The 25,830-nt window shown below is 46.1% G+C and overlaps 1 protein-coding gene across 1 annotated transcript in view; it reads left to right on the top strand.

Moving 5' to 3' along the window:
- AGBL1 (ATP/GTP binding protein like 1) overlaps nucleotides 1–25,830 on the top strand; it is a 1,046,841-nt gene that overhangs the window by 145,054 nt on the left and 875,957 nt on the right. The window contains exon 7 of the mRNA XM_030192481.1: nucleotides 16,557–16,765. Within this exon, the coding sequence (XP_030048341.1) occupies nucleotides 16,557–16,765 (209 nt within the window). The remainder of the gene's footprint in view (nucleotides 1–16,556; nucleotides 16,766–25,830) is intronic.

Genomic DNA, 25,830 nt, shown 5'->3' with positions numbered 1-25,830 from the left:
CGTCAGACTCACAGAAACAGAACGAAGCCATCTTGAAAGGCTTCGTTCTGTTTCTGTGAGTCTGATGTACAACGTGCAGGACGTCAGAAACAGAACAAAGCCTTCGCGGGAAGAAGAGGACCTCGGCTGGCGGGAATTGGGGTCCCCCGCCAGCAAAGGTAGCCCACGGTGACGGCGGGGGAGGGTCGGCGGTGGGAGGGGGGGTCGAGAGGGTCATCGGCAGGGGTCATCAAAGTTGTTGGTGGTGGCAGCAGCGGGGGGGGGGGGGGGGGGGGGAGGTCAGCAGCACCGGGAGGGGGGGGGGATAAATGTGCCCCTCACCTTAGGCTCTGGACCCCCTTCCCACTGAAGTCTGGCTACGCCCCTGTTTTGAGCACCATTCAAACTACACACCCATGAAATTACTGCATCCTATGGCATTTACCTGTGTAAACAGTGGCTTTCTGAAATCAACATTTACACTCATATGCAATCTACACCTGTAAATGCCATTATTAACACATATTCCTTCTACAATGACCTCTGTTGTCTTTTTACCTTATACTTCTGATATGGTTCTGTTTTTTATTTTCCATTGGAAGGAAATGTGACCGATCTAGTAACTAATTGGAACAGGGAACTATCTTTGATCTTGAACATATTGGCTCAAGTGAAATAGATGCTGTGTAGGGAATGAAAGTCCTTGGTTCCCATTGAGTAAGACGAAAAGATCAAGACACCAATTGGAGAGGTAGAAATACAGATTTCAGATGAAGAAGACAAAAAAAAAGAATTTTATGCCTTGAGGATTTTTATAGTCAAAAATTGTCAATGTGTATTATTCAGATTGGTAAAGAATTTGCAGAAAAGATAAGTAAGCATCTTGCAGCAATCAGGTAATAGATCCCCTATCTAACACGAAGAGTTTGCCAGGTATTTAAGAGAAATAAATATCTCTGCTAAACGAGGAACTGACTTACAGCTGGGACATTGAGTCTTGTCCCAGGAATCTTGACATGTTAAACAGGTTTTACATTTTTTATGCTCTTTTTATTTTAGATTGTAAGCTCTTTGAGCAGGGCCTGTCCTTTTATGTTAAATTGTACAGCGCTGCGTAACCCTAGCAGCGCTATAGAAATGTTAAGTAGTAGTAATATGCTGTCAGTGGTTGTAGTGGAGGCAAGAAAAGAACACAGCGAAGGTGACAAGATGGATGACGCCAAACAAACTTCTACTGGACTCAGAAAAAAAGTTCACAGCAAGAGTTTATTCTTAAAAAAACTGGACTTCGAGAACAGTGACGCTCACACTCTCGTCAAGAAGCTCAGACGTTTTCTTTCTCCATTCTCCTAAGGTGATGTTAGAGAAATCCAGTGTTTGCACAAGACTCTCCTTATGAGAACCAATAGCACTTTGCCATACAGGGACTCCTGAGGCAGGCCTGAACGGCCGAAACACGACTCGTGTCGAGTCCAGTTTTTTAAAGAATAAACTCTTGCTGTGAACTTTTTTTCTGAGTCCAGTAGAAGTTTGTTTGGCGTCATCCATCTTGTCACCTTCGCTGTGTGCTTTTCTTGGTTTTTCCACTGCGGAGGTCCGCTTTCTTCTGTGTTTGCCGTTCTGTAGTGAAGGCAAGACAACTTAGCTGTCCACGACCAGTGGTTCTCAACCCAGACCTCGTAACACTACTACTGCTATAAATCATTTCTATAGCGCTACCAGTCGTACGCAGCGCTTCACAATTGAACATGAAGAAAGAAAAGATAGTCCCTGCTCAAAAGAGCTTACAATCTAAATCAGCTAGTCAGGTTTTCCGACTATCCATATACACAAGAAAGGGTTGTATACAGTAGAGACAGTGCATGCAGAATATTCTGAGAATATTCATTGCCTAAGTGCTTTGAAAATGCGCCGCTATGTGTATCCCGAGGTATGGGTAAAGTATTCCTGCACTAGTGCTCTGGCTGAGAAAACGATGCGACTCTTGCCCTCCAGAGCTGATTCAAGATATTGATAGCTCCCTGTCTGAGGGTGTTTTTCCCTGACATGTTAAAACACACTATTATTTACCCACTATTAAAAAGTCACAGCTAGATCAGGGTAGGGTTGAGATTTACCATCCAATTGTTCATTTGGCTTTGCTGGGAAAAGTGATTGAGTAAGCTATTGCAACACAGCTGTCAAAAACGCTAGAAGACTGTAATTTTATAGATCCAAATCAGGTTTTTTTTTTCCCAGTGGTCATAGTACCAAGACTTCACTGTGCCTTCCAGATACAATACATGTGAGCTAAAACGGTGAACAGCAGGTACCAGAATTTCAAAATGAAATCACGCTTCTTTTATCAGGCTCGCTTTGCCCCTGCACAAAGCCCAGAACCATTTTGAAAGGGACTTTCCCCATAGGTGGACCCCTATTTAGGCAAATAAATCTCCTTGAAAATTGCTTTGCATGGGGAAATTCTATATAGCTTTTTCCATGCATACAATCTGTTTTATATACAGAAGAGGACTTATACAAATTTGCATAGGCGTTGTTAAGGGCATAGTTTGAGTGTGACAAAAGTGAAGTAAAAGTGATTGTTCATATTTTATAAAATACTCAATGACACGTGGTAATACTTAAATTCTTCAGTGAAGGGTATCACTGTAAACCAAACACACCAACAGACCCCTCAATTACATTTAGAAAACATAATGGATCCTCAGAAGGTGGGCTAAGGTAACATTCTAGTTAGCCAAACCCCAAATTCCTCATTGATCCATCAAATACTTTCGTTCGAATCAATTCTCAAGAATAATTTCAAAACAGCACTTAGCTTTCACAGAAATTTGATTGAAGTAACCCTTCCCAGCATGATATTATGTCACAGCAGATGGATTTTCTGCTCTCATAAAAAGTGTTTTTTACAAATAATCCTAATGCAGTTGGTCAAAACATGATATCATGCAGCTTGATAACATCCAGACCAGTGGCTTAGCTACGGGGAGGGGGTCACGGGGGCCTGGCCCCCCCAAATTGGCTTTGGGGTCCTAGTTTGGCTGGCAGGGGTCCCCAACCCCCTCCACCTGAAGCGTTTGTCTAGTGCTGGTCTCCGCCACATTGCCTGCCCCGTTTTCCCCCTCCTGTTGCGTGCAAGCTCATTTTAGTGAAACTCAGCATGTGCGACACTTCGCGCATGCTTAATTTCATTAAAATGAGTGTGTACGCGATGTGAGGAGATGGGGAAGAACAGGGCAGGCAATGCGGCAGAGACCAGCGCTGGACAAATGTTTCAGTTGGCGGGGGTTGGGGACCCCTGCCAGCCAAACCAGGGCAGTGGGGGGGGGGGGGGGCGGAGAGGTGGGCTAAAATGTGCCCCTCCCCCCACTTTATTTATTTATTTGTTGCATTTGTATTCCACATTTTCCCACCTATTTGCAGGCTCAATGTGGCTTACAATGTTCCGTCATGGCGATCGCCATTTCCGGACTGAGAGATACAAGTGGTATTACATTAGAGATCATTATTGGCATAGTAGATTAAACAGTCAAGTATAAAGAGTTCATAATTCGGAATTGGAGATAGATGTGGTATTGCGTTAAAGTTCATTCGTGGTAGAGTAAGTTAAACAATCAAGTAAAAGAGTTCATATTCGGAGTTAGAGATAGAGTGGTATTGCGTTAGAGTTCATTCATGGTAGAGTAGACTTTGGTAGTCAAGTATAGAGAGTTGGGATTTTTCTAGTTCAGGCTTCAATTTTGTTGTCTGGTGATTAGGCTTTGGGCTCTGGACCCCCCCATGTTGAGGTCTGGCTACGCCACTGATGCAGACACCTATTTCTCCTCTTCTGTTGCAGTTGCATAGGTTACCAGTGGAGGCCAGACTACTGTTCAAGGTCCTGATCTTGACTTTTAAAGCATTTCATGGAGATTCACTAGGTTACCTAATTGATCTTGCTTTTCTTAACAGAAACCATAGTAGATCTACTAGAAATTACTTTGTATTAAGTTTCCCTACTGGCCGTAAAATAAAAGCTTTGCGTCCTTTACAATCTTCACTAACTTATAAGGCAGCCTCCAATTTGAACCCCCTTCTTAGGCAAACAGGACATTATTTTGAGTTTAGGAAATTGTTAAAGACTTTCCTTTTCAGGAAATATCTTTCTTCATTTATAGTTGTTATAGTTTCCTGTTCTGAGATTGTAATTTATCATTGTTATAACTATCTGGAGTATGCTTCTTCTCTTGACTGTTACCCACTTAGAACTTGTAGGTTGTAGTGGGCTATAAGACCAGAATGTAAAGTAGGAGTAGCCTAGTGGTTAGTGCAGCAGACTCTGATCCTGGGGAAGTGCGTTCAATTCCCACTGCAGCTCCCTGTGACACTGGGCAAGTCACTTTACCCTCCATTGCCCCTGGTACAAAATAAGTACCTGAATATGTGTAAACTGCTTTGAATGTAGTTGCAAAAACCTTAGAAAGGCGGTATATCAAGTCCCATTTCCCTTCCCCTACTTTGAGATTCTAGATGGAATGTTGCAACTATTGAGATTCTGTTGCTACTATTTGAGATTCTACATGGAATGTTGCTATTCCACTAGCAACATTCCATATAGAAGCCTGCCCTTGCAGATCAGCTGCGCAGGCTTCTGTTTCTGTGAGTCTGACGTCAGATTCACAGAAACAGAAGCCTGCGCGGCTGCATTGCTGATCTGCAAGGGCAGGCTTCTACATGGAACGTTGCTAGTGGAGGAGTAGCCTAGTGGTTAGTGCAGCAGACTCTGATCCTGGGGAACTGGGTTCAATTCCCACTACAGCTCCTTGTGACTCTGGGCAAATCACTTAACCCTCCATTGTCCCAGGTACAAATAAATACCTGCATATAATATGTAAACCACTTTGAATGTAGTTATAAAAACCACATTCTATATAAGTCCCATTCCCCTGCTTAAAATGGCTGCCTTTTTGGACTTCTCATATAGGCGTCCATTTAAAATTAACCCTATAAAGGGCAATTCTATAACTGGGTTCCTAAATTTACATGCCATCTGTGCACATAAATGTACAGAATGCCAGCACTTTCTTGTGTAAGTGTACACATGTACCCATAGGTGGCAGCAAAGTGACTAAGCAGTAGGTCCACACTAAGTTAAAAATCTTTATTGACAAAATCCAAACTCAAGTCAAATACCCAACATGTCCATGTTTTGAAAAATGTTTTCAGTAGGGGTATATCAACATAAGTAACATTGACTTGTTTTGATAGCCTATTCAGAACAGAACAGTGACATGGTTCAAAAGAATATGGTCACAGCACTCATAACACTAAAAGATCAGCACGCACATTCCTGAATCTACACTTCCCCAGCTGCAAAGGACTAAAATACAATCTAACACATGCATCTAGCTTTTCCTACATAAGCATGCAGCTATGGAATGCATTACCACTTGACGTGAAAAAAAATGGGCGACTTAACCAACTTTCGGAAATTACTGAAGACTTACCTTTTCAACAAGGCATTCTGCGACCCATTTTTTGAACTTTAACGTATTATATTACTACTACTACTACTACTATTAGCATCTATATAGTGCTACCAGACGCACGTAGCGCTGAACAATTGACAAAGAGAGACAGTCCCTAAAATCCTACTTATACCCACATATAGGTACTCCCTTCACCCATAAGGGCTGTTGTAGTGGTGTACAGTGGAGGACAGTGGGTTTTGGAGGGCTCAGGGGATAAGGTAACGGAGCAAAGGTGAACATTTTTATGAAGTGCACAGAAGTGCCCTCTAGGGTGCCCATTGCTCTCCTGGGATGTCTGGGGGATTAGTCTTCTAAAAATGCTGGCTCCTCCTACATCCCAATGGCATAAATCTGTACGTTTTGCACGTATTCATTTATTTTTTGAAAATGGACCAAAATACAAAACGTCCAAAGCACAAAATCTTGTTTGAAACAGTATTTTTGAAAAAAAAAGATGACTTTTTTTGAGAATGACCTTCTTTCCTACTCAGATTTTGTATGTTTTGTGCAATACGTCCAAAATTGGACTTAGATGTCATATCGAAAATGCCCTTCCACAGTAATATAGTAGATGACGGCAGATAAAGACCTGTATAGTCCATCCAGTCTGGCCAACAAGATAAACTCATTACATATCGTATGTAAAACTTCATATGCATACCTGATCTTGATTTATCCTTGCCATTTTCAGGGCTTAGACTGTAAAAGTCTGCTCAGTACTGTCCTTGTTCTAAAATTTTTGAAGTTGTCGTTGAAGCCCCTGAAAAACTCCACTCCAGCCCATCCAGATCTATTCAGCCATGATCACGGCACAGACCATAGAAGTCTGCCCAGTACTGGCTTTATTTTCCAATTACCGGTGTTACTACCTAATCTCCGCTAAGCTTCTTTCGATGCATTCCTTCTAAACAGGATTCCTTTGTATTTATCAAGGGATAACCCAGTGGCGTAGCAAGGGCAGGGCGGTAGGGGCGGTCCACCCCGGGTGTCAACGGGTGGGGGGGTGCATCCGTCCAACCCCCCCCCCCCCCGGCACAGCGCCTCCCCCCCCGACACGGTCCCCACCTGCCTACGAGCTCCATCCATCTGCAGCGCTGCTGTAAAGAAGAAATCGCTTCGTTGGCCCTTCCCTTACTCACTGTCTCCCGCCCTCTGACGTAACTTCCTATTTCCTCAAGGGCGGGAGACAGTGAGTGAGGGAAGGGCCGACGAAGTGATTTCTTCTTTACAGCAGCGCTGCAGATGGATGGAGCTCGTAGGCAGGTGGGGACCGTGTTGGGGTGGCGGGGTGTCAACGCCGGTGGGGGGGGGGGGGGTGTCGTGTTGGTCTGCACCCGGGGGGAGGTGCAGCTGCGATCCGCCCCGGGTGGCAGCTGCCCCCGCTACGCCACTGGGATAACCTACTGCACCTGAATGTACACCACTTCAATAGCCTTCAGGCTTATATGTGGCTTATATATTTAAGTACAGTATGCATTTTTCTGTTTTTTGGAGGGCTCACAATCAAACATATAAACGGCGAGTGACCAACTCACTCGTAAATGCGCAGTAGAGACTTCCCTCTATGTCCCGCCCCCCGTCAATACGTGATGACGGGGGCGGGACAGAAAGGAAAACTGCGCAAAGCCGCCGCTGAGGTCGCTACCACTCCCCCCGCCCTAGGTCGCCGCTACCGCTCCCCCCACCCGGTGTCGCTGCCGCCGCCAGCCCTCCACCCGGCCCAGGCTCTCTCTCTACTACTGAACTTACATCCATTCGCCGGAACGCAGCACGCACATCAGCTGAGCTGCCGTCCGCCTTCCTTCCCTGCCTGTGCCCCGCCCTCGCTGACGTTACGTCACATGAGGGTGGGACACAGGCAGAGAAGGAAGGCTGACGACGGCAGCTCAGCTGATCTGCCCTGCTGCGTTCCAGCGAATGGATGTAAGTTCAGTAGTGGAGAGAGGACCGGGTGGAGGGCTGGCGGCGACTCCGGGGGTGGGGGGGGGACGGTTGCGGCGACCTCGTGGGGGGGGGGGGGGGGCAGCGTCAACCTCCGAAAGCCCCAATACCAGCTGAACGGCTAGTAAGAAATAAATAAAATAGTTAAAATGGGATTTGAATCTGATCTCCACTGTACTAATCACTAGGCTGCTCATCAGCCTTGCTGCTTGTTTTGCTAAGAATGCCCATAATACTTGACACTGTTATAGAATCTGGTATCCCCTTTTAGTTTCACTTTCAGGGGAGAGGAAGGGAGACAGGGCAACTACTGGGGGATTAAAGAAGTGTCATGCTTTAATCCCTCCGGTGGTCAGCTGCTCAACCAGAGCACCTTCTTGTATCTTAGATATCTTAGGATGTCCTCTTTATGGACTCGACTTTTCTTCTCATTCGGTAATCACTGTTAGATGTCCTAATGTTGGGCCCTCTCTAGTCCCTCCCAAAAGATGCCCTCAACACGCCCCATTGCTACTTGGACATACTGCAGTGTTGGTCATCCCTTTTCTGTCTTTGCAAAATGGGGATTTGGATGTTTCAAGCACATGGACGTCTATTTGGGCATTTTGAGATGTCCATATGGTTTGAAAATAAGCACCTAAGTGCCCAGTTGCCATTACAGAATCAGATTTCACCATATTTATTTATTTATTTTTGACATTGATACCCCACATTATCCTGAATATATTCGAGTTTAATGTTGCTTACCATAAAACAACAGGCAAGCCTAATCTTAGGGACAATTTATGGAAGACTAGTCTTGAAAGGGAAATAGATTGTGACATTGTATGCATAAATGAAAGTGCAGAACCATGCTGCCTCCAGTCATTCACCTAACGGAGCCGTCATAACATTGAACAGGATTGGAAATAGTGATGAGCCCTGTCGCACACCACAGTCAGGGGACTAGAATGATGTGAAAGAACCTGAGGACTTTACCTGATACAATCTAGATTTTAGAAAGCTGCAGAACCATTTGGTGAACCTTCCCACACAGTCCGAGTTGGTCCAACAGACTTAAAGCAACCCACAAAAGCACTTGACATATCAAATTGTGTCACTAAAAACTTAAAGCCTAGACTGATTGCTTTCCTAAAATCAGATACTAAGGTGGTCAAGACGGTACTATAACAAGACCTAAAGCCTGACTGGGATTTCTGCAAGAGGGAGAAAGAGGAAAGGTGATTCATAAGCTGAATACCAAGTATTCCCTCCATTACCTTAGTCAACAATGGGTTAGAAGCGACAGGCCTGTAATTAGTAGCATCTCCCAGTGCTCTTAGGGATTGAGGTAAGTATTATGGAGACTTTTCACTGAGGAAAAGCACCCTGAGTCAGCATAAATGAGATATGATCTTGAAGAAGGTCAATGAACCTGTTGGTGCAGTTTTTAATCAATAACTCGGACAAGCATCCAGAAAGCAATGTGATGACCTGGATTGGCCACTGTTGGAAATAGGATGCTGGGCTTGATGGACCTTTGGTCTTTCCCGGTGTGGCAATACTTATGTACTTATATGAAGAATACATTTTGAGAAAGGATTTGACAGTCTCATGAGTGGATAGCAGAAAGGAGGACCACAGTCGGTCAGCTGCAATACAAGCATCCAGACTAGGCTGCTTGATGCCAGATTGAACGTTAGTGGCCTTAAGTTTCAGTACAGCCCCCCTAATTTTAGTTACTGTTTGTTTGAAGTATGTGGCTAATTGATTAGCAGAGGGAGTGGCTACAGTTACTGATGTTAAGTTTTCGGTCGACAGAAGGCTAAAGAGCTTATGGGTATATAAATAGTTGCAACCAATTTGTTCTTTTCAGTATAGGGTTTTAGCTTCTACAATCTTTTTCTTATAAATCCTGATAGCCTTCATCTAAAGCATTTTGTTCTCGTCAGATTTATATCTCGACCACTTTCTCTCTAATTTTCTATACTTCCTCTTCAGGAGGAGAATATCTTGATTGTACCAGAGTGACAGTTTGGGCCATACTATTCAGGGTAGAATTACATAAACTCATCCAACTTATACAAAACATCCTTGCTGTCTGTGTCTGGAAGTTGTGGACTATCAAAGATTCCAGACCAGAATTTTACAGGATCAATTCTGCCTCTCAATTTGAAAGGAAGAGAAGTGACAGTGGACTGAAAAGATCTAGTAGCTTCTGTCCAGTAAAGAGTGAACTCCAGAGTCTTATGATCTGACCAAAGGACATGGCACCAGGATGGGTCACCCAAGTAGAAATTCTCCATACATACAGTTCTATAAACCAGCAGATCTAATAGATGACCCCTAATGTAGGAGAGATTGGGAATGTGGCGGAACGAATCGCCAGGAGGTGAGAAAATCAAGTAAGCTCTTTGTCTTAACGTCCCTAGGGTTATCAAGATGCAAATTAATATCACCTACTAATAAAACATTTGCAAACTTAACACAAATATTTGAGAGGAATTCAGTAAAACAGCTTTCCAAGGTAGACCAGCTTCCTGGAGGGCGATAGAAAAGAAAAAGGCATATGGGATACAACGCAGGATCACTTAATTTCCAGGCAATAATCTCAAGGTGAGAAGAGTTCAGTTGGGACAATACTTCTACTTTGAAGAAGGCCTTATAAATGATAGCGATTCCACCCCCTCTCTGTTTAGCTCTAGTTTGATGAAGGACCTTGTAACCCAGGGGACATAAAGCATTGAGTAAAGAATCCTCTATTGAACGAAACCACACTTCAGAGACCAGCAACAACCCAAATTGTTTCTCCACTGACCAATCCCTGATAACATCAGTTTTATTGACCACCGACCTAGCATTTACATACCCAATTGGAATAGAGAGATAGGAGGTGTAGACCGAACTAATGGAAGGTAAAGTGATTAAATGGTGCCTGGAAAAGGAGGTTCCTTGCCTCTCATGAGCGTGAGGTAAGCTTGACAAGGTTGTATGGGCAGGGACTGAGCAATTAATCCTATGAGAGATTATAATAGGGATCAAACATGGAACCTCCCACGCAGCAGCATGAGGGCAGAGCAACAGCGCAAAAATCAATATGGCATTGAGTCTTTAAAAGGGGGCGCCCAGTTACACAACTGCCCCCATAATGACTCAAAAGCAGGAGCCTTGCCCTCTGTGTTCTAAAACCAATTTCATTTGAATTAATGGATAGTGTATTACTGAATGCCTGAAGAATATTTACAGTCTCGTAGGGATAATTTTGCAAATGGACACCTCCTTTTAGGTGCTCCAATGCCTCATGGTGAGACCCTGTTTTATAATAACATCTGGGTAGATGAAGTCAGTTACAGAATACTGGTACAACCTGGTATCGGGCCACCTAAATTCTAGGTGCCTTCAATTACACCAGCTATAGGTCTGATGAAACTGCATGTACCTAATGTGTCAAGGGCATGCATAACTTTCATGCACTTCCCATGTGATCACCCCCTTACATTTACATGCTATGCCATTGCTTGCACTCTTACTGAATAATGCTTAGCTGCTTTGCTGTCATGTATGTAGGTGCACCCTTACCTGTGAAAATGCTGGCATTCTGTACATTCATGTTCACAACTGGCACATCAATGCGTCCAGTTATAGAATTGCAGTTATCGGGTGTCATGGTCTTAGCGACTATACCTCCCCAACTCCAGTGGAATCGGGCGGTGACATCTTCCTGCTTTTGTGTACGTCCTCCTTCTGGGGTACGTGCATGTGCACCACAGCTTGCCAAATCAGGGCTGGTGGTGAGATGACAGGGAGGGGGCATGCCTGGGCATCATCAGAGCTGAGCGCTCTCAAGGAAGCTCAGCTCCACTTATGGTGCCTTCACAACAAGCCTGGTTCCCTCTAGTCTTGTTCCTGGTTCCTGCCAAACCTGAGTTGTTCCAGCCAAGCCTTTCCTGTTTCAGCCAAGCCTGTCCTGTTCCTGCCAAGTCTGCCTTGTTCCTGGTTCCTGCTGAGCCTTGTTCCTGCTAAAGCCTTGCTCCTGGTTCCTGCCAAAGCCTTGTTCCTCGTCCCTGATAGAGCCTTGCTCCTAAGTTACTGCCTTGCTGAGCTCCAGAGTGCCAGCCTTGCCTAAGCTGTAGGGTTTTGGTCATGCTAGTTCCCTGCTTTGGCCTCTCTTCATGGGAGGTGATCTGTCTGCTGCAGTCAGGCCTGTGACTGTGGTCCAAGGACTTACTACCACAAAACATAACATAGGGCCAGATTCTGAACATGGCATCTAAAAATAGGTGTATCTAAAAACAGCGCTTAGCGATATTCTATAAACCGCGCCTAAAGTTAGGTGTGGTTTATAGAATGGCACATATGGCTGAGGAACGTACCTATATATAGGTACGGCCATTTACACCACTGAAAATCTGGTGTAAATGCCCACGCATTGATGCCCATGAGGGAAAAGTCCATTGAACATTATTAAATTTTTTTTTTTTTTTGGGGGGGGGGGGGGGGGTTGCCGGGTTCTTGAAGCCTGGATTGGCCGCAGTCGGAGACAGGATGCAGGGCTTGATGGACCCTTGGTCTTTTCCCAGTATGGCGGTGCTTATGTGCTTATGTGCCTAAATGTAGGCACGTTCTCCCGAATTCTATAACCGTGCATATAAATTTGATGAACGTCCCTGACATGCCCACACTTCTCCAATGACCATGCCCTCTTTTCAGCTACATGCATTAAAATTTATGCACACCTCTTTTTAGAAGATGCCTAAAAAGTAGTGCGAGATTAATTCCAATTCTAGTCAATTAGTGCTGATAATTGGTTATCGGCCAATTATCATTACTGATTGGCTCTTTACTCAATTAAGGTGCGCAAGTAAATTGGGTGCACCTTCAATTTAATGCATACAACTCGCCACACATATAGAATTCGGGCAATACTGTTTGTATGAATTTCTATGAATTGAGGGTCGCTCGAGTGTATTTAGGAAATGTTACTGTTTGCATGCTACGTTAGTAAAGAAAAACAGAATGTTGCTACATTAGCCATTCTCGCCAGCAGCCAGAGAGTTTGAACTGTCCAGCTGTGCAAACACAGATGGGTACTTGTATTAGATGCATATAGTTCTTAAGCTTGTTGGTTGATTAGCAACCACTGACAGCTTTAAACATTTTTTAGTGAGAAGTGTCCTAGAATCAGTGATACGGTATTTTTGGAAAAAATAATGGTAATAGGAACAATATAATCTTCAGAAATATTAAAGCTTGCAAAGAAAATCAGAGGAAATATCTAGAATTATTTTTAAAGGGCAGGAAAGTAGACACAAATGAAATCAATTATATATTTTTACTTTTAATTTTTTTTTAATTTATGCATGTATATATATAGTTCCACAAGTATACACTTGCATACAGGGCAAACAGAATACAGAATAATCATCCTAAAAGGTAAACATAAAGGAAAGCAAATGAAATCATATACATTTAACCCTTCCTTAGTACACTAAGGGGCTCAGTTTTGAAAGAGAAGGACGTCCATCTTTTGACATAAATCGGAAGATGGACATCCTTCTCCCAGGGACGTCCAAATCAGTATAATCGGAACCCGATTTAGGATGTCCCCATCTGCACTCCGTTGCAAGGACGGCCAAAGGTCAAGCGGGCGTGTTGGAGGCATGACGAAGGCAGGACTTGGGCGTGCCTAAGACTTGGACGTCCTTGACCCATAATTGAAAAAAACAAGGACGTCCCAGACAGCAAAGGTAGGTGGCGGTGGGTTTGGCGGCGGGGGGGGGGGGGGGGGCGGGGGGGTTGGCGGCAGGGGGGGCAAAGTTGATGGCTGCAGGGTCGGCGGCGGCGGGAGGGGGGCTAAAATGTGCCCCTCACCTCGGGCTCTGGACCCCCCCTCTCGCCGAAGTCTGATTACGCTCCTGGTCCAAACAGGAAAAAAGGAGGGGGGGGGTCCTCACAACTTCCACAAAAAAGTCAAGCAGAAGCAACAAGGGTGGAAGTGAGGAAAGTTCCAAACGACCAAGGCAAACAAGGAGTAAGAGCATCCAAAAATGTATTTGCCAAAGTAAACTGACCCAAAAGATCCTACATGGGCCATGTTTTGGCGCAATGCCTTCCTCAGGGGTCAAGATAGTTCAGTTTTGGAGGCTGTATCTTGCTAAAGATGTAAAAAAAAGACTGGAAGCGGTGCAAAGAAAAGCTACGAAAATGGTATGGGATTTGTGTTGCAAACTGTAAGAGGAGAGACTTGCGGACCTGAACATGTATACCTTGGAGGAAAGGAGAAACAGGGGTGATATGATACAGATGTTCAAATATTTGAAAGGTATTAATCTGCAAACAAACATTTTCCAGAATTTTGTTACTCTTTGGGGTTCAACATGGAATATTGCCACCTGAAATTCTGCATGGAATCTTGTTATTCTGTAGAATTCTAGAATCTTTATTTATTTAGATTTTGCTCACACCTTTTTCAGTAGTAGCTCAAGGTGTTACATTCAGGTACTCTGGATATTTCTCTGTCCCAGGAGGGCTCACAATCTAAGTTTGTACCTGAGGCAATGGAGGGTTAAGTGACTTGCCCAAGATCACAAGGAGCAGCAGTGGGATTTGAACTGGCCACCTCTGGATTGTAAGACTGGTGTTGTAACCACTAAGCCACTCCTCCACTCTAGAATATTGCTATTCTTTGGGGTTCTATATGGAATGTCGCTACTCTTTGAGATTCTGCATGGAATCTTGTCACTCTTTAAGATTCCAGAATCTTATTTATTTAGATTTTGCTCACACCTTTTTCAGTAGTAGCTCAAGGTGAGTTACATTCAGGTACTCTGGATATTTCTCTGTCCCAGGAGGGCTCACAATCTAAGTTTGTACCTGAGGCAATGGAGGGATAAGTGACTTGCCCAAGATCATGAGGAGCAGCAGTGGGATTTGAACAGGCCACTAACCACTAGGCCACTCCTCCACTCTGATAGTTCATCTAGCCCAGTATCCTGCTTCCATCAGTGGGCAATCCAGATCACAAGTACCAGGCAGATACCCAAATAGTAGCAATATTCCATGCTACCAAGTCCAGGGCAAGCAGTGGCTTTTCCCCATGTCTGTCTACCTAGCAGACTATGGAATTTTCCTCCAGGAACCCAAGCCCTCAAGATTGCTTATATGATATGATTTCTTACTTTAGAGCCAAGGTTATGGTCAGTTTTTATTTTATGTATTTAAGGCAGGATTAAAAACCAAACCTCAGTTCTAGTTATAGCACTAGCACCAGTCTATCTCAATGTGCTGAGAGCGAGCACCTGAGTTGTAATTGAATAGAGACCTTTTCCTTCAAGATTACTACGTATCCACTGTAAAATAAAAGCATGTTTTGTTGCATTGTCATGCCATTGTATGCTCTTTTATGCTGGTCTGTAGTTCATAAATGACCATTTACATTCAAATGTGATCACATCTCTCTATATAAAAGGCAACACCAACGTTCTATGAAGCCTCTAGCCGGAAGTATGAAGGGGGCGAGATATCCGGTTTCCCTATGAGTGTCTGCACCGCCCTCTCTGTAACACAGTCAGTGAAGGAAAACAGCAGAGCAGGAAATCAAATCGCTGGCTCTGTAACAGTGAAGGACTCAGAGGGGGGAGGGGAGAGAGGCCAGAGGGCAGGGACACACACACTCCCACATGCACACAGAAGAAAACATTGCTAGCCCCCGTTTCATTTGCATCAGAAACGGGGCTTTTTTTACTAGTGTATACATAAATGGCTGTAAAATTACACCAAGAAAATATTCAGGGGTCCTTTTACCAAGCTGCGGTAAAAAGGTCCCTGAGCTAATGGTGGGGGCCATTTATTTATGCCGTGCGCTGTGCTCCTTTTTACCGCAGTAGGTAAAAAGACTGAAAAAAAAAGACATGGCCATGCAGCAAGGGCGTAGCTATGTGGGGCCACGGGGGCATGGGCCCCCACAGATTACGCCCTGGCCCCTCTACATTTGACCCCCCCTGCCCGCCCCCTGCCCCGCATCATCAGGTACCTTGTTTGCTGGCGGGGGTCCCCAATCCCCGCCAGCTGAAGAGTCTTCTTCAGCGCCGGTCGACTCCGGCGCCTTCGTTGTGTGATCATCTGTTTTTTGTTTTTTTAATTATTATTATTTATTTATAGTTTCAAAATATATTACAAGCATTAAATCTTGTTACAGAAAAGCAGAGCACAAATAGTAAACATTAAGAAATAAGAAAATTAACCTCTCTTAAAATTTAAGAGAAGGCTAAGGAGAATATAGCTCTTTCTTAGACCACCGAATCAAAGTAGTAGGGGGCGTAAAGTATCACTGGTGGAAGTAAAATAAAAGGAAAAACATCTTAACATAGAAGGCCTGGTTAACTTCACAATGTGATCATCTGTTTTTGACGCCTTACGTCCTGCACTGTGCATGTAGCCCTGTGCAGGATGTAAGGGGTCAGAAACAGATGATCACACAACGAAGGCACCGGAGTCGACCGGCGCTGAAGAAGACTCTTCGGCTGGCGGGGATTGCGGACCCCCAACAGCAAACGAGGTACCTGATGCGGCGGCGGGGCGGGTGGGTGGTGGCGGTGGGGGGGCTGCGGTTGCGGCGGCGGGGCGGGGTCCAGTGGCGGGGGGGGGGGGGTTGGCGGCGGGGAGAGGTGGCTAAACAGTGCCCCCCACCTCAGGCTCTGGCCCCCCTCCCACCGAGGTCTGGCTACGCCCCTGCCATGCAGTAGGATTGCTCTTAGCGTGTGGTAATTCGGGGAGGGGGGAGGAGCATTTACCGCTGCACTTTGAGGTGGCAGTAAGGATTCCAGTGCTAACCCAGTGGTAACCAGATAGTGTGCTGCACTGTAAAATTACCATGGGGTTAGCGCTGCGCTAAAAAAGTACGGGCCGATTTTTCCCTAGCGCAGGAAATGGCACTCATCGGGGCAGGAGCTACCACTGGCGCCCATTAGGCTACCCACCGCTTTGTAAAAGGGCCCCTCAGATTGTCAAAATCCTTTAATACATTTTCTTCTATTTAGCCAATATACACTTTAAACATTTTAACAGGTAGAAATTAGAGGTGTATCTGTGTGTTTTTATATAGTTCTAGAGAAAAGAAATGATTCCCATTGTTGAATTTTGTCTCAGAGTCTAACTGCAGGAGAGCTGTGAACAGAGGACACGTCTCTGGGCTGTTATGGTTGTACCAGGACTGGCATTGCTGCGACACAGCCAACAGTTACATTCCAGTCCGCCATGCTCTGCTGCGCTGTCTCAAACATATCACCAATATCCGCTCTGGCAGAGACGCATTCCTGCAAGCCCGGGGGATGGGAATTCTTTTTGACGCCGCACAGGTACGTGGGTGTGTCTCAGTTCATGAAGGCTGTACTTTCAAATGCAGCTTTTGTCCCTATGAACTAATCATACTGGGTAAATTTACTTTGCTGCAAACTAAGCAGAGGCTTTTGAAAGTGAAGGCCTTGCAGCTATTTTTCATCTGCTGGAGGCCGGCCTATTTGCTAAGTTGCGTTAGCTGTTTAAAAGCAGCTTTTGGCGCCCCCTAGCAGCACAGAATGTTGACTGCTAGCACATGCTAAATCCCCTTTTAAGCACCTGGCAGTGGCGTGGGGGGGGGGGGGGGGGGGCGGTCCACCCCTCGTGCACACCGCTGGGGGGTGGGGGTGGTGTCAGCTCCGCTGGTTCCCTGCCCTCTGCCCCAGAACAGGTTACTTCCTGTTCCAGGGCAGAGAGAGCAGGGAACCAGCGGAGCCGATGCAGCTCCCAGCGACGTGCACTCGGGGGCAGATCGTCTCTTTTGCCCGCCCCTCGCTTCCTAATTCAATGTAAGAATGTGCTCCGGGGGGGGGGGGGAGGGTGCACGCCGAGGGGGGGTGGTGCCATGCTGCACCCGGGGGGGGGGGGGGGGGGTGCGCAGCGGCAACCCTCCCCAGGTGTCAGCCGCCCTCGCTACGGTACTGGCATCTGGGGATGAATTCTAAAAGGAAACGTCTAGCTTTAAGCAGCAGGAAGGCACCTAAATGACAGTATTTCAGCATTGAAATACACGCCTATATTTATTTATTTGTAACATTTGTATCCCACATTTTCCCACCCATTAGCAGGCTCAACGTGGCTTACATAATACCGTCAAGGCGATCGCCAAGTCCAGTAGATATTAAACAAACACAGTTTAAAATAAGGGTCAGGTAAGGTTAGGGTATACAAGTACAAGGGTCAAGGAACTAAGGAATATACTACAATGTCCATTACGATATGAGGTTTTGATGCATTAAGGAGTAAAGGCATTTAAGTTGGATCGCCTGAAGTTTAGATGGTCATGGATCATTTTCACACTCTTTGGTAGTGCATTCCACATTTGTGTACCTAAGTAGGAGAAATTGGATGCATAGGTTGATTTGTATCTGAGTCCAATGCAGCTTGGATAGTGGAGGTTCAGATAGGAACATGACGATCGGAAGATCTATCAAGTCAACCGTGTATGCCTATACTGTAACACGATTTATATCATACTAGTAAAAAAGGCTCGTTTCTGTCAGAAATGAAACGGGCGCTAGCAAGGTTTTCCTCAGAGTGTATGTTTGAGAGAGAGTGTGTGGTAGAGTGTGATAGACAGAGAGTGTGTCAGAGACGGTGTATGTGATAGTGCGTGAGAGTGAGTGTGAGTGAGTGTGCACCCCCTCCCCCCTCCCTTTTCCCCCTCCCTTTATGGTCTGAGGCCCCCCTTCCACCCCCACCTTTCTGGTCTTAGGACCCCCCTCACCCCCTCCCTCCAGCCACCCCTGTCCACCGACCCTCCTCTCCCCCTGCCCCCCCCTGCAGCCACCCATGTCCATCGACCCTCCCTCCCCCTGCCCCCCTTCAGCCACCCATGTCCATCAACCCTCCCCTCCCCCTTGCCCCCCTGCAGCCACCCATGTCCAGCAACCCTCCCCTCCTCCCCCTGCCCCCCTGCAGCCACCCATGTCCATCGACCCTCCCTTCCCCCCTTGCCTCCCCTGCAGTCACCCATGTCCAGCAACCCTCCCCTCCTCCCCCTGCCCCCCTGCAGCCACCCATGTCCTGTGACCCTCCTCTCCCCCTGCCCCCTTGCAGCAACCTATGTCCAGCGGCGACCCTCCTCTCCCCATGCCCCCCCTCCAGTCACCCAAGTCCAGCGACCCTGCTCTCTCACCTGCCCCTCCTTCATCCACCCAGGTTGTGCTTAACGAAAACTTTGTGGCAGGTAGGAAAGATCCACGTTCCTACCTGCCCGCTGCTGCCGGATTGCTATTGAGAATGGCTGCCGAGACTTCCAATGGCGGTCTCGCAAGACCTGCTGAAGTCTTGGAGGCCGTCCTTGTAAGATCAAATAGGTTTGCGGGGTTTTTTTTCTCTCTCCTCTTTTCTTCTCTTCTCTTCTCCTAGTGGTTAGGGTGGTGGACTTTGACTTCAATTCCCTCTTCAGGCACAGGCAGCTCCTTGTGATTCTGGGCAAGTCACTTAACCCTCCATTGCCCCAGGTACAAATAAGTACCTGTATATAATATGTAAGCCGCATTGAGCCTGCCATGAGTGGGAAAGCACGGGGTACAAATGAAACAAAAAATAAATATACTTTGCCTGTGTCTCATGTCCTGTCACACATTGTAATTATTTTTCTTGATTAGTGTGTAAACTGCCCTGTTAATATACATTGAAGGGTGGTATAGCAAGTAACTATTAAACATAAATATAAACATTTACATGTTACGTGATAGTGATCATATATAAAAAAACAACAAAGCAGTGGAATCAAATACATTTATTGGAACAATACCCGACGTGGCCACGTTTCGCCCTCAGGCTGCGTCAGGGGTACAAACTATGAAAACAAAGCACAAGTATAAAAACATATTTAGCCATACATCATAATAACAATGTCATAAGCATGATTCAATAAATAAAAAAACAAGTATTTAAAAATTGATTCAACACATATTTTTTTATTACATTTGTACCCCACGCTTTCCCACTCATGGCAGGCTCAATGCAGCTTACACGGGGCAATGGAGGGTTAAGTGACTTGCCCAGAGTCACAAGGAGCTGCCGGTGCCTGAAGTGGGAATCAAACTCAGTTCCTCAGGAGCAAAGTCCACCACCCTAACCACTAGGCCACTCCTCCACTGTTGCTACTATTTGAGATTCTACATGGAATGTTGCTATTCCACTTGCAACATTCCATGTAGTAGAAGTTGGCCTTTGCAGATCACCAATGTGTGGCCGCGCAGGCTTCTGCAAGTCTGACGTCCTGCACGTATATGCAGGACGTCAGACTCACAGAAACAGAAGCCTGCGCAGCCTTCTACATGGAATGTTGCTAGTTAGTGGAATAGCAACATTCCATGTAGAATCTCCAATAGTAGCAACATTCCATGTAGAATCTCCAATAGTATCTATTTTATTTTTGTTACATTTGTACCCTGCGCTTTCCCACTCATGGCAGGCTCAATGTGGCTTACATGGGGCAATGGAGGGTTAAGTGACTTGCCCAGAGTCACAAGGAGCTGCCTGTGCCTGAAGTGGGAATTGAACTCAGTTCCTCAGGACCAAAGTCCACCACCCTAACCACCAGGCCACTCCTCCACATATATAAAACAATCATTTAAAAAATTCTAAAAAAACATGTATAGACATACATGATATCATCTGTAAGACAAATATTTATAATCATCATTAAAATCATAAAACATCACACGTAAAATTTCATCAGAACATCTACACTTACTCACATCACATTTACAGCTCTCAATAAAGAAATGTTAAGATAATACAGTTAGAATCAAAACAATTCAATGAAGAGGGGAAGAAATTTCTTTATACATACCTATCAAAAGTGTATATAAATATATCATATACACTAATAGTGGGATGAGAACTGTTATTCCAAAAATCTAGTTCTACACAGATACAAAACCAAAAAACCAAAAATAAAAGTGCCCTCTTATAGAATACTGACTAGCAGAAAATTGATGGCGTGTCATAGTAACATAGTAAGTGATGCCAAGACCTCAATGGTCCATCCAGCTAGATCCTTCTTCATGCTGGCCTGTCACTGCCTCCCTCATCGCCTCTTGTTCCAACAAGAGCTTTAAAAGAAGATTGAGTACACACCCTGTAAGTAGAGGCCCACCCTCAGCACTGCCTTTTTCTCCATAAGCAGACTACCTGTTAGAGGTGGGTGGGACTTCAGCATCTTCTATCTTCTTTTAAGCTTGGTGCAGGAGGAGGTGGAGGGTTTGCAGTAGTGGAGGCACTAGCATTAGGCAAACTGAGGCAGGGGCCTCAGGTAGCAGTCTTCTGAGGTGGCATTCCCCCCCCCTCCCCCACACATACCCCTCCTTCCCCAACCCCCGTCCCAAAATCTACCTTTTATTTTCTTGTTTTTCAAAAGGTTGCGGTGACAGCGATTCCCATAGGCTGCCCTGCCACCGGTCTCGGCACCTTCTGTTTACCGAGGCCTGCCTCTCTGATGTAACTTTCTGTTTCCTCGGAGGCAGGCCACAATACCTAAAATCTTAAAATTAACTCAGAACCACCTAAATTTCAGGAAATTACTGAAGACCACCCTGTTTAAGAAGGCCTACCTTCATGACTCAACTTAATTGACCTCTTCCTGTTACAGCAAATTCCATGGATCCTTACCTTTATTATTCACTCTTATTATCACTGTTGTTCTTTACGATACCTATATGTTTACTATTTTTTTAAATTACATTATTATGTTATTTTACTGAACTATATTACATTGTTAAGTTATTTAACTGAACTGTAGTTTGGCCTACGGTCTTGTAAGCCACATTGAGCCTACTATTGGTGGGAAAATGTGGGGTATAAATGTGTTAAATAAATAAATAAATAAAGCAATAGAGAAGGGTCCAGGACCAGCGGCAGGGCAGCCTTTGGGAATCACTGCCGCTACCTTTTGAAAAACAAGAAAATAAAAGGTAAATTTGGGGAAGGGGGCTGTGGAAGGAAGGAGGGAGATGTCAGACCATGGTGAGGTGGCAGAGAACGGTGGTGGGTGCTCGTGGAGGAGCCAGGGCAGCAACTCATTGCTCGCTTCAGGTGGCAGATTGTCTTGGGCTGCCCCTGGTTGGCAGGGACCCAGAAGTAGGGGGGATATGATGGATGTGGAGTGGGGGTAAGGAACGGGAAGTGCTGGCAACCTATGGAAAGGTAGAGTGGGGGAAAGAGAGATGCTGGCCATGGAAGGGGGAGTACAGATGAGAAGAGGAGATGATGGTCCCGGGGGGGGGGAGTGTTAGGACCTTGAGCTGCCCCTATTGGGGTGTGGCAGGGCTGAAGTTTCACCTAGGGATCCAGTACAGTGCTGGGCAGACTTATACGGTCTGTGCCAGAGCCGGTGGTGGGAGGCGGGACTGGTAGTTGAGAGGTGGGGATAGTGCTGGGCAGACTTATACGGTCTGTGCCAGAGCCGGTGGTTGGGAGGCGGGGCTGGTGGTTGGGAGGCGGGGATAGTGCTGGGCAGACTTATACGGTCTGTGCCCTGAAAAGGACAGGTACAAATCAAGGTAGGGTATACACAAAAAGTAGCACATATGAGTTTATCTTGTTGGGCAGACTGGATGGACCGTGCAGGTCTTTTTCTGCCGTCATCTACTATGTTACTATGTTACAAGACCTGTAGGCAGTGGTGTGCTGGAGCCGGCTCGCACCGGCTCGCAAGAGCCGGTTGTTAACTTTGCTCGGCTCTTGCGAGCCGGTTGTTGAAACGCGCGAGCCGGCTCTTCTCCTCCCTCCCGATCCGGTCCTGTCCCTCCCTCCCGATCCCTCACGTCACCGACCCGACCTGACTCTCCGCATTCTTCGGGGCACCCGCTGCCAGAACTGACTCTCCCCCGCTGGCGCTGCCGGTTCGCACTTTAAAAATGGCCGCCGAGACTTCCAGAGGCGGCCTCGCGAGACTTCTGCTGAAGTCTCGGCGGCCATTTTGAAGCGTGAACCGGCCGGCAGCGCCAGTGGGGGAGAGTCAGTTCTGGCAGCGGGCAGGCAAGACTGCCTGCCCCGAAGAATGCGAAGAGACAGGTCAGGTCGGTGACGTGATGGATTGGGAGGGAGGGACCGAATCGGATCGGGAGGGAGGGAGCGGGGAGGAGAATTCGCCAACAACTCAGGAGGGGGTGGCAGGGGAGAGAAGGGAGTCGCTGGGCATTTGTGGATGGAGGGGAAAGGAGGGTCACTGAGTATGGCTGGGTGTATGCAGGGCAGGGGAGAGGAGGCAGGAGGGTCACTGCTGGACATGGGTGGATGGAGGGCAGGGGAGAGGAGGGTCACTGGGCATGGGTGCATGCAGGGTCACTGGACATGGGTGCATGCAGGGCAGGGGAGAGGAGGCAGGAGGGTCACTGCTGGACATGGGTGGATGGAGGGCAGGGGAAAGGGGGGGTCACTGGGTATGGGTGCATCAGGGGAGTAGCCAGACAGCATATTTTGGGTGGGCCTAGTCAAGAAGTGGGTGGGCACCAAGTGTTCTCCCCCCCCCCCAAATGTGATGAGGCCAGTATCAGCAGCTTAGGAAGCTTAGATTGCTGAAGTGGAAAGCAGTGTTTTCAGCACCATCAGGGGGAGGTCTTCATCTGGCAAAGCTTGGGATCCCCACTAGCTAGCACTAAATATGTGCTGCTGTTGGGTGGGCCTGAGCCCTAAGTGGATGGGCCCCGGCCCACCCAGGCCCACCTGTGGCTACGCCACTGGGGTGCATGCAGGGCAGGGGAGAGGAGGGTCACTTCTGGACATGGGTGCATGCAGGGCAGGGGAAAGGAGGGTCACTGGGTATGGGTGCATGCAGGGCAGGGGAGAGAAGGGTTGCTGGGCATGGGTGCATGCAGGGTCACTGGACATGGGTGGATGGAGAGCAGGGGAGAGGAGGGTCACTGGGTATGGGTCCATGGAGAGCAGGGGAGAGGAGGGTCGCTGGGTGCATGCAGGGCAGGGGGAGAGAAGGGTCACTGGACATGGGTGGATGGAGAGGGGGGGAGAGAGAAGAAATGCTGAACATGGATGGAGGGGAGGGAAGAGTGAGGAAGGAGACGAGATGAGGGAAAAGAAAGAGAGGAGAAAAACTGCACATGGATGAAGAAAATAGGCAGAAGCTGAGGACCAGAAATGAAGAAGAAAGGAGGAAAGGAAATAAATAAATGGAAAGGAAGCCCTGAAAACGGAGTTAAGAAGACAGATAGCAGCAGAATCGGATACTGGGCCAGCATGATCAGAAAAACAGTCACCAGACAACAAAGGTAGAAAAAAAATCATTTTATTTTCATTATAGTGTTTGGAATATGTCCACTTTGAGAATCAGGTGCTCAACATTAAAAGTTTATATTTATTTACTTATTTATGGCATTTTATCACACATTAAACATGAATTAGATTGGAACCTGGAATCATTTAATTTTTTTTTCCTGGAGTAATGCATTGTCCCCCCTCAGGCTCTCTTCCCGGCTATAGCCAGCTCGGCAATCTGGGGGGGGGGGGGGGGGGGCAGAGGGGGACTGGGGAGAGAGCCTGTTGTTAAACATTTACCAGCACACCACTGCCTGTAGGCATGAAGTATCCCCATACTTTGCATTTGATATTTCTTCTGGTGGTGGAACAGAGCAAAATAACTTGAAAAGCAAATTTATGTGTGTTGTTTATCTCCCTTGACATATCCTTGCATGGGAACACTTCTTTTTAAAATCTGGATAAAAGCAGATATACTGAAAAAGTGGCGTAATGTGAGCCACCATGGGGAGGGGGGAGGGAGAAGGGAGGAAGTTGCAGTCATGGTGGTCTGACTGGGTAGCTAGTTACTATGTTCAATTCCTTACTAGGTTAAATTCCTGTGAGAATTATCCTCTTCAGTTTTAGTGATTTTGCTGGGTTTTGTGGGTTCAATATATTTCTTTTGGTCACGGAAATAGTGTTTTTAATTGATCTTTTCACTTCTATGCTCTCCAACTTCATCAGCCTAAGAGCTGAACTTCCCCCCCCCCCCCCCCCCCACAACTTAATTCTGTAAAACATGGCTATTAATTCCAACAGTGAGAGTGCACTTCATCTGTGAACTGAATGAAAATGTGAAACTGAAAATATTGCATTCCATTCTTGATGGTTCTCTAGCAATATACTGTAAAGAAGCAGATGAAAAGGGAAAATAGACAGAAAATATAAATTATATTCCAATGCTTGTGTTATCTTCTTTGCTATGTGGATTTAGGGACAGGACGTCAGACTCACAGAAACAGAAGCCTGCATGGCTGATCTGCAAGGGCAGGCTTCTACATGGAATGTTGCTAGTGGAATAGCAACATTCCATGTAGAATCTCAAATAGTAGCAACAGAATCTCAAATAGTAGCAACGTTCCATGTAAAATCTCAGATAGTAGCAACAGAATCTCAAATAATTTATTTGGATTTTGCTCACACCTTTTTCAGTAGTAGCTCAAGGTGATTTACATTCAGGTACTCTGGATATTTCTCTGTCCTAGGAGGGCTCTCTAAGTTTGTACCTGAGGCAATGGAGGATTAAGTGACTTGCCCAAGATCACATGGAGCAGCAGTGGGATTTGAACCAGCCACCTCTGGATTACAAAATTCACTAGGCCACTCCTCCACCCCAAAGAATTTTGTTATTCTTTGGGGTTCTACATGGAATGTTGCTACACTTTGAAATTCTGCATGGAATCTTGTTATTCTTTACAATTCTAGAATCTTTATTTATTTATATTTTGCTCACATATTTTTCAGTAGTAGCTCAAGGTGAGTAACATTCAGGTACTCTGGATATTTCTCTGTCGCAGGAGGGCTCACAATTTAAGTTTCTACCTGAGGCAATGGAGGGTTAAGTGACTTGCCCAAGATCACAAGCAGCAGCAGTGGGATTTGAACTGGCCACTTCTGGATTGCAAGACCAGTGCACTAACCACTAGGTCACTCCTAGCTGTTTGCTTTATGGACACGCACCAAATCTAAAATTACCACCAGGGAGGCTCAGTAGCTTGGCGGTAGTCTTTTTCAGGCATGCGCTGAATGCGTGTAGCGCCTCACGTGCCTTTGTAAAATGGCCCCTAAGTGGCTTTTTAGCCTGCCAGTTCCGTTTGTTTGTGGGTCAATGTTAAACTTAGGTTTGTGCAAGTTTTAGTCTGTAGGGCTGTTAGGGTACAGTTTTGGCAAGGGCTCTTCAGCTTGGAGAAAAGGCGACTAAGGGGAGATATGATAGAGGTCTATAAAATAATGAGTGGAGTTGAACGGGTAGATGTGAAGAGTCTGTTTACGCTTTCCAAAAATACTAGGACTAGGGGGCATGCAATGAATTTAAAACGAATCAGAGAAAATGTTTCTTCACTCAACGTGTAATTAAGCTCTGGAATTCATTGCC

This window comes from Microcaecilia unicolor, chromosome 1, assembly GCF_901765095.1.
Source record: "Microcaecilia unicolor chromosome 1, aMicUni1.1, whole genome shotgun sequence".
Classification (NCBI taxonomy): Eukaryota; Metazoa; Chordata; class Amphibia; order Gymnophiona; family Siphonopidae; genus Microcaecilia; species Microcaecilia unicolor.
The sequence above is the reverse complement of the archived record's forward strand: the minus strand, read 5'-3'. Positions and strand labels throughout refer to the sequence as shown.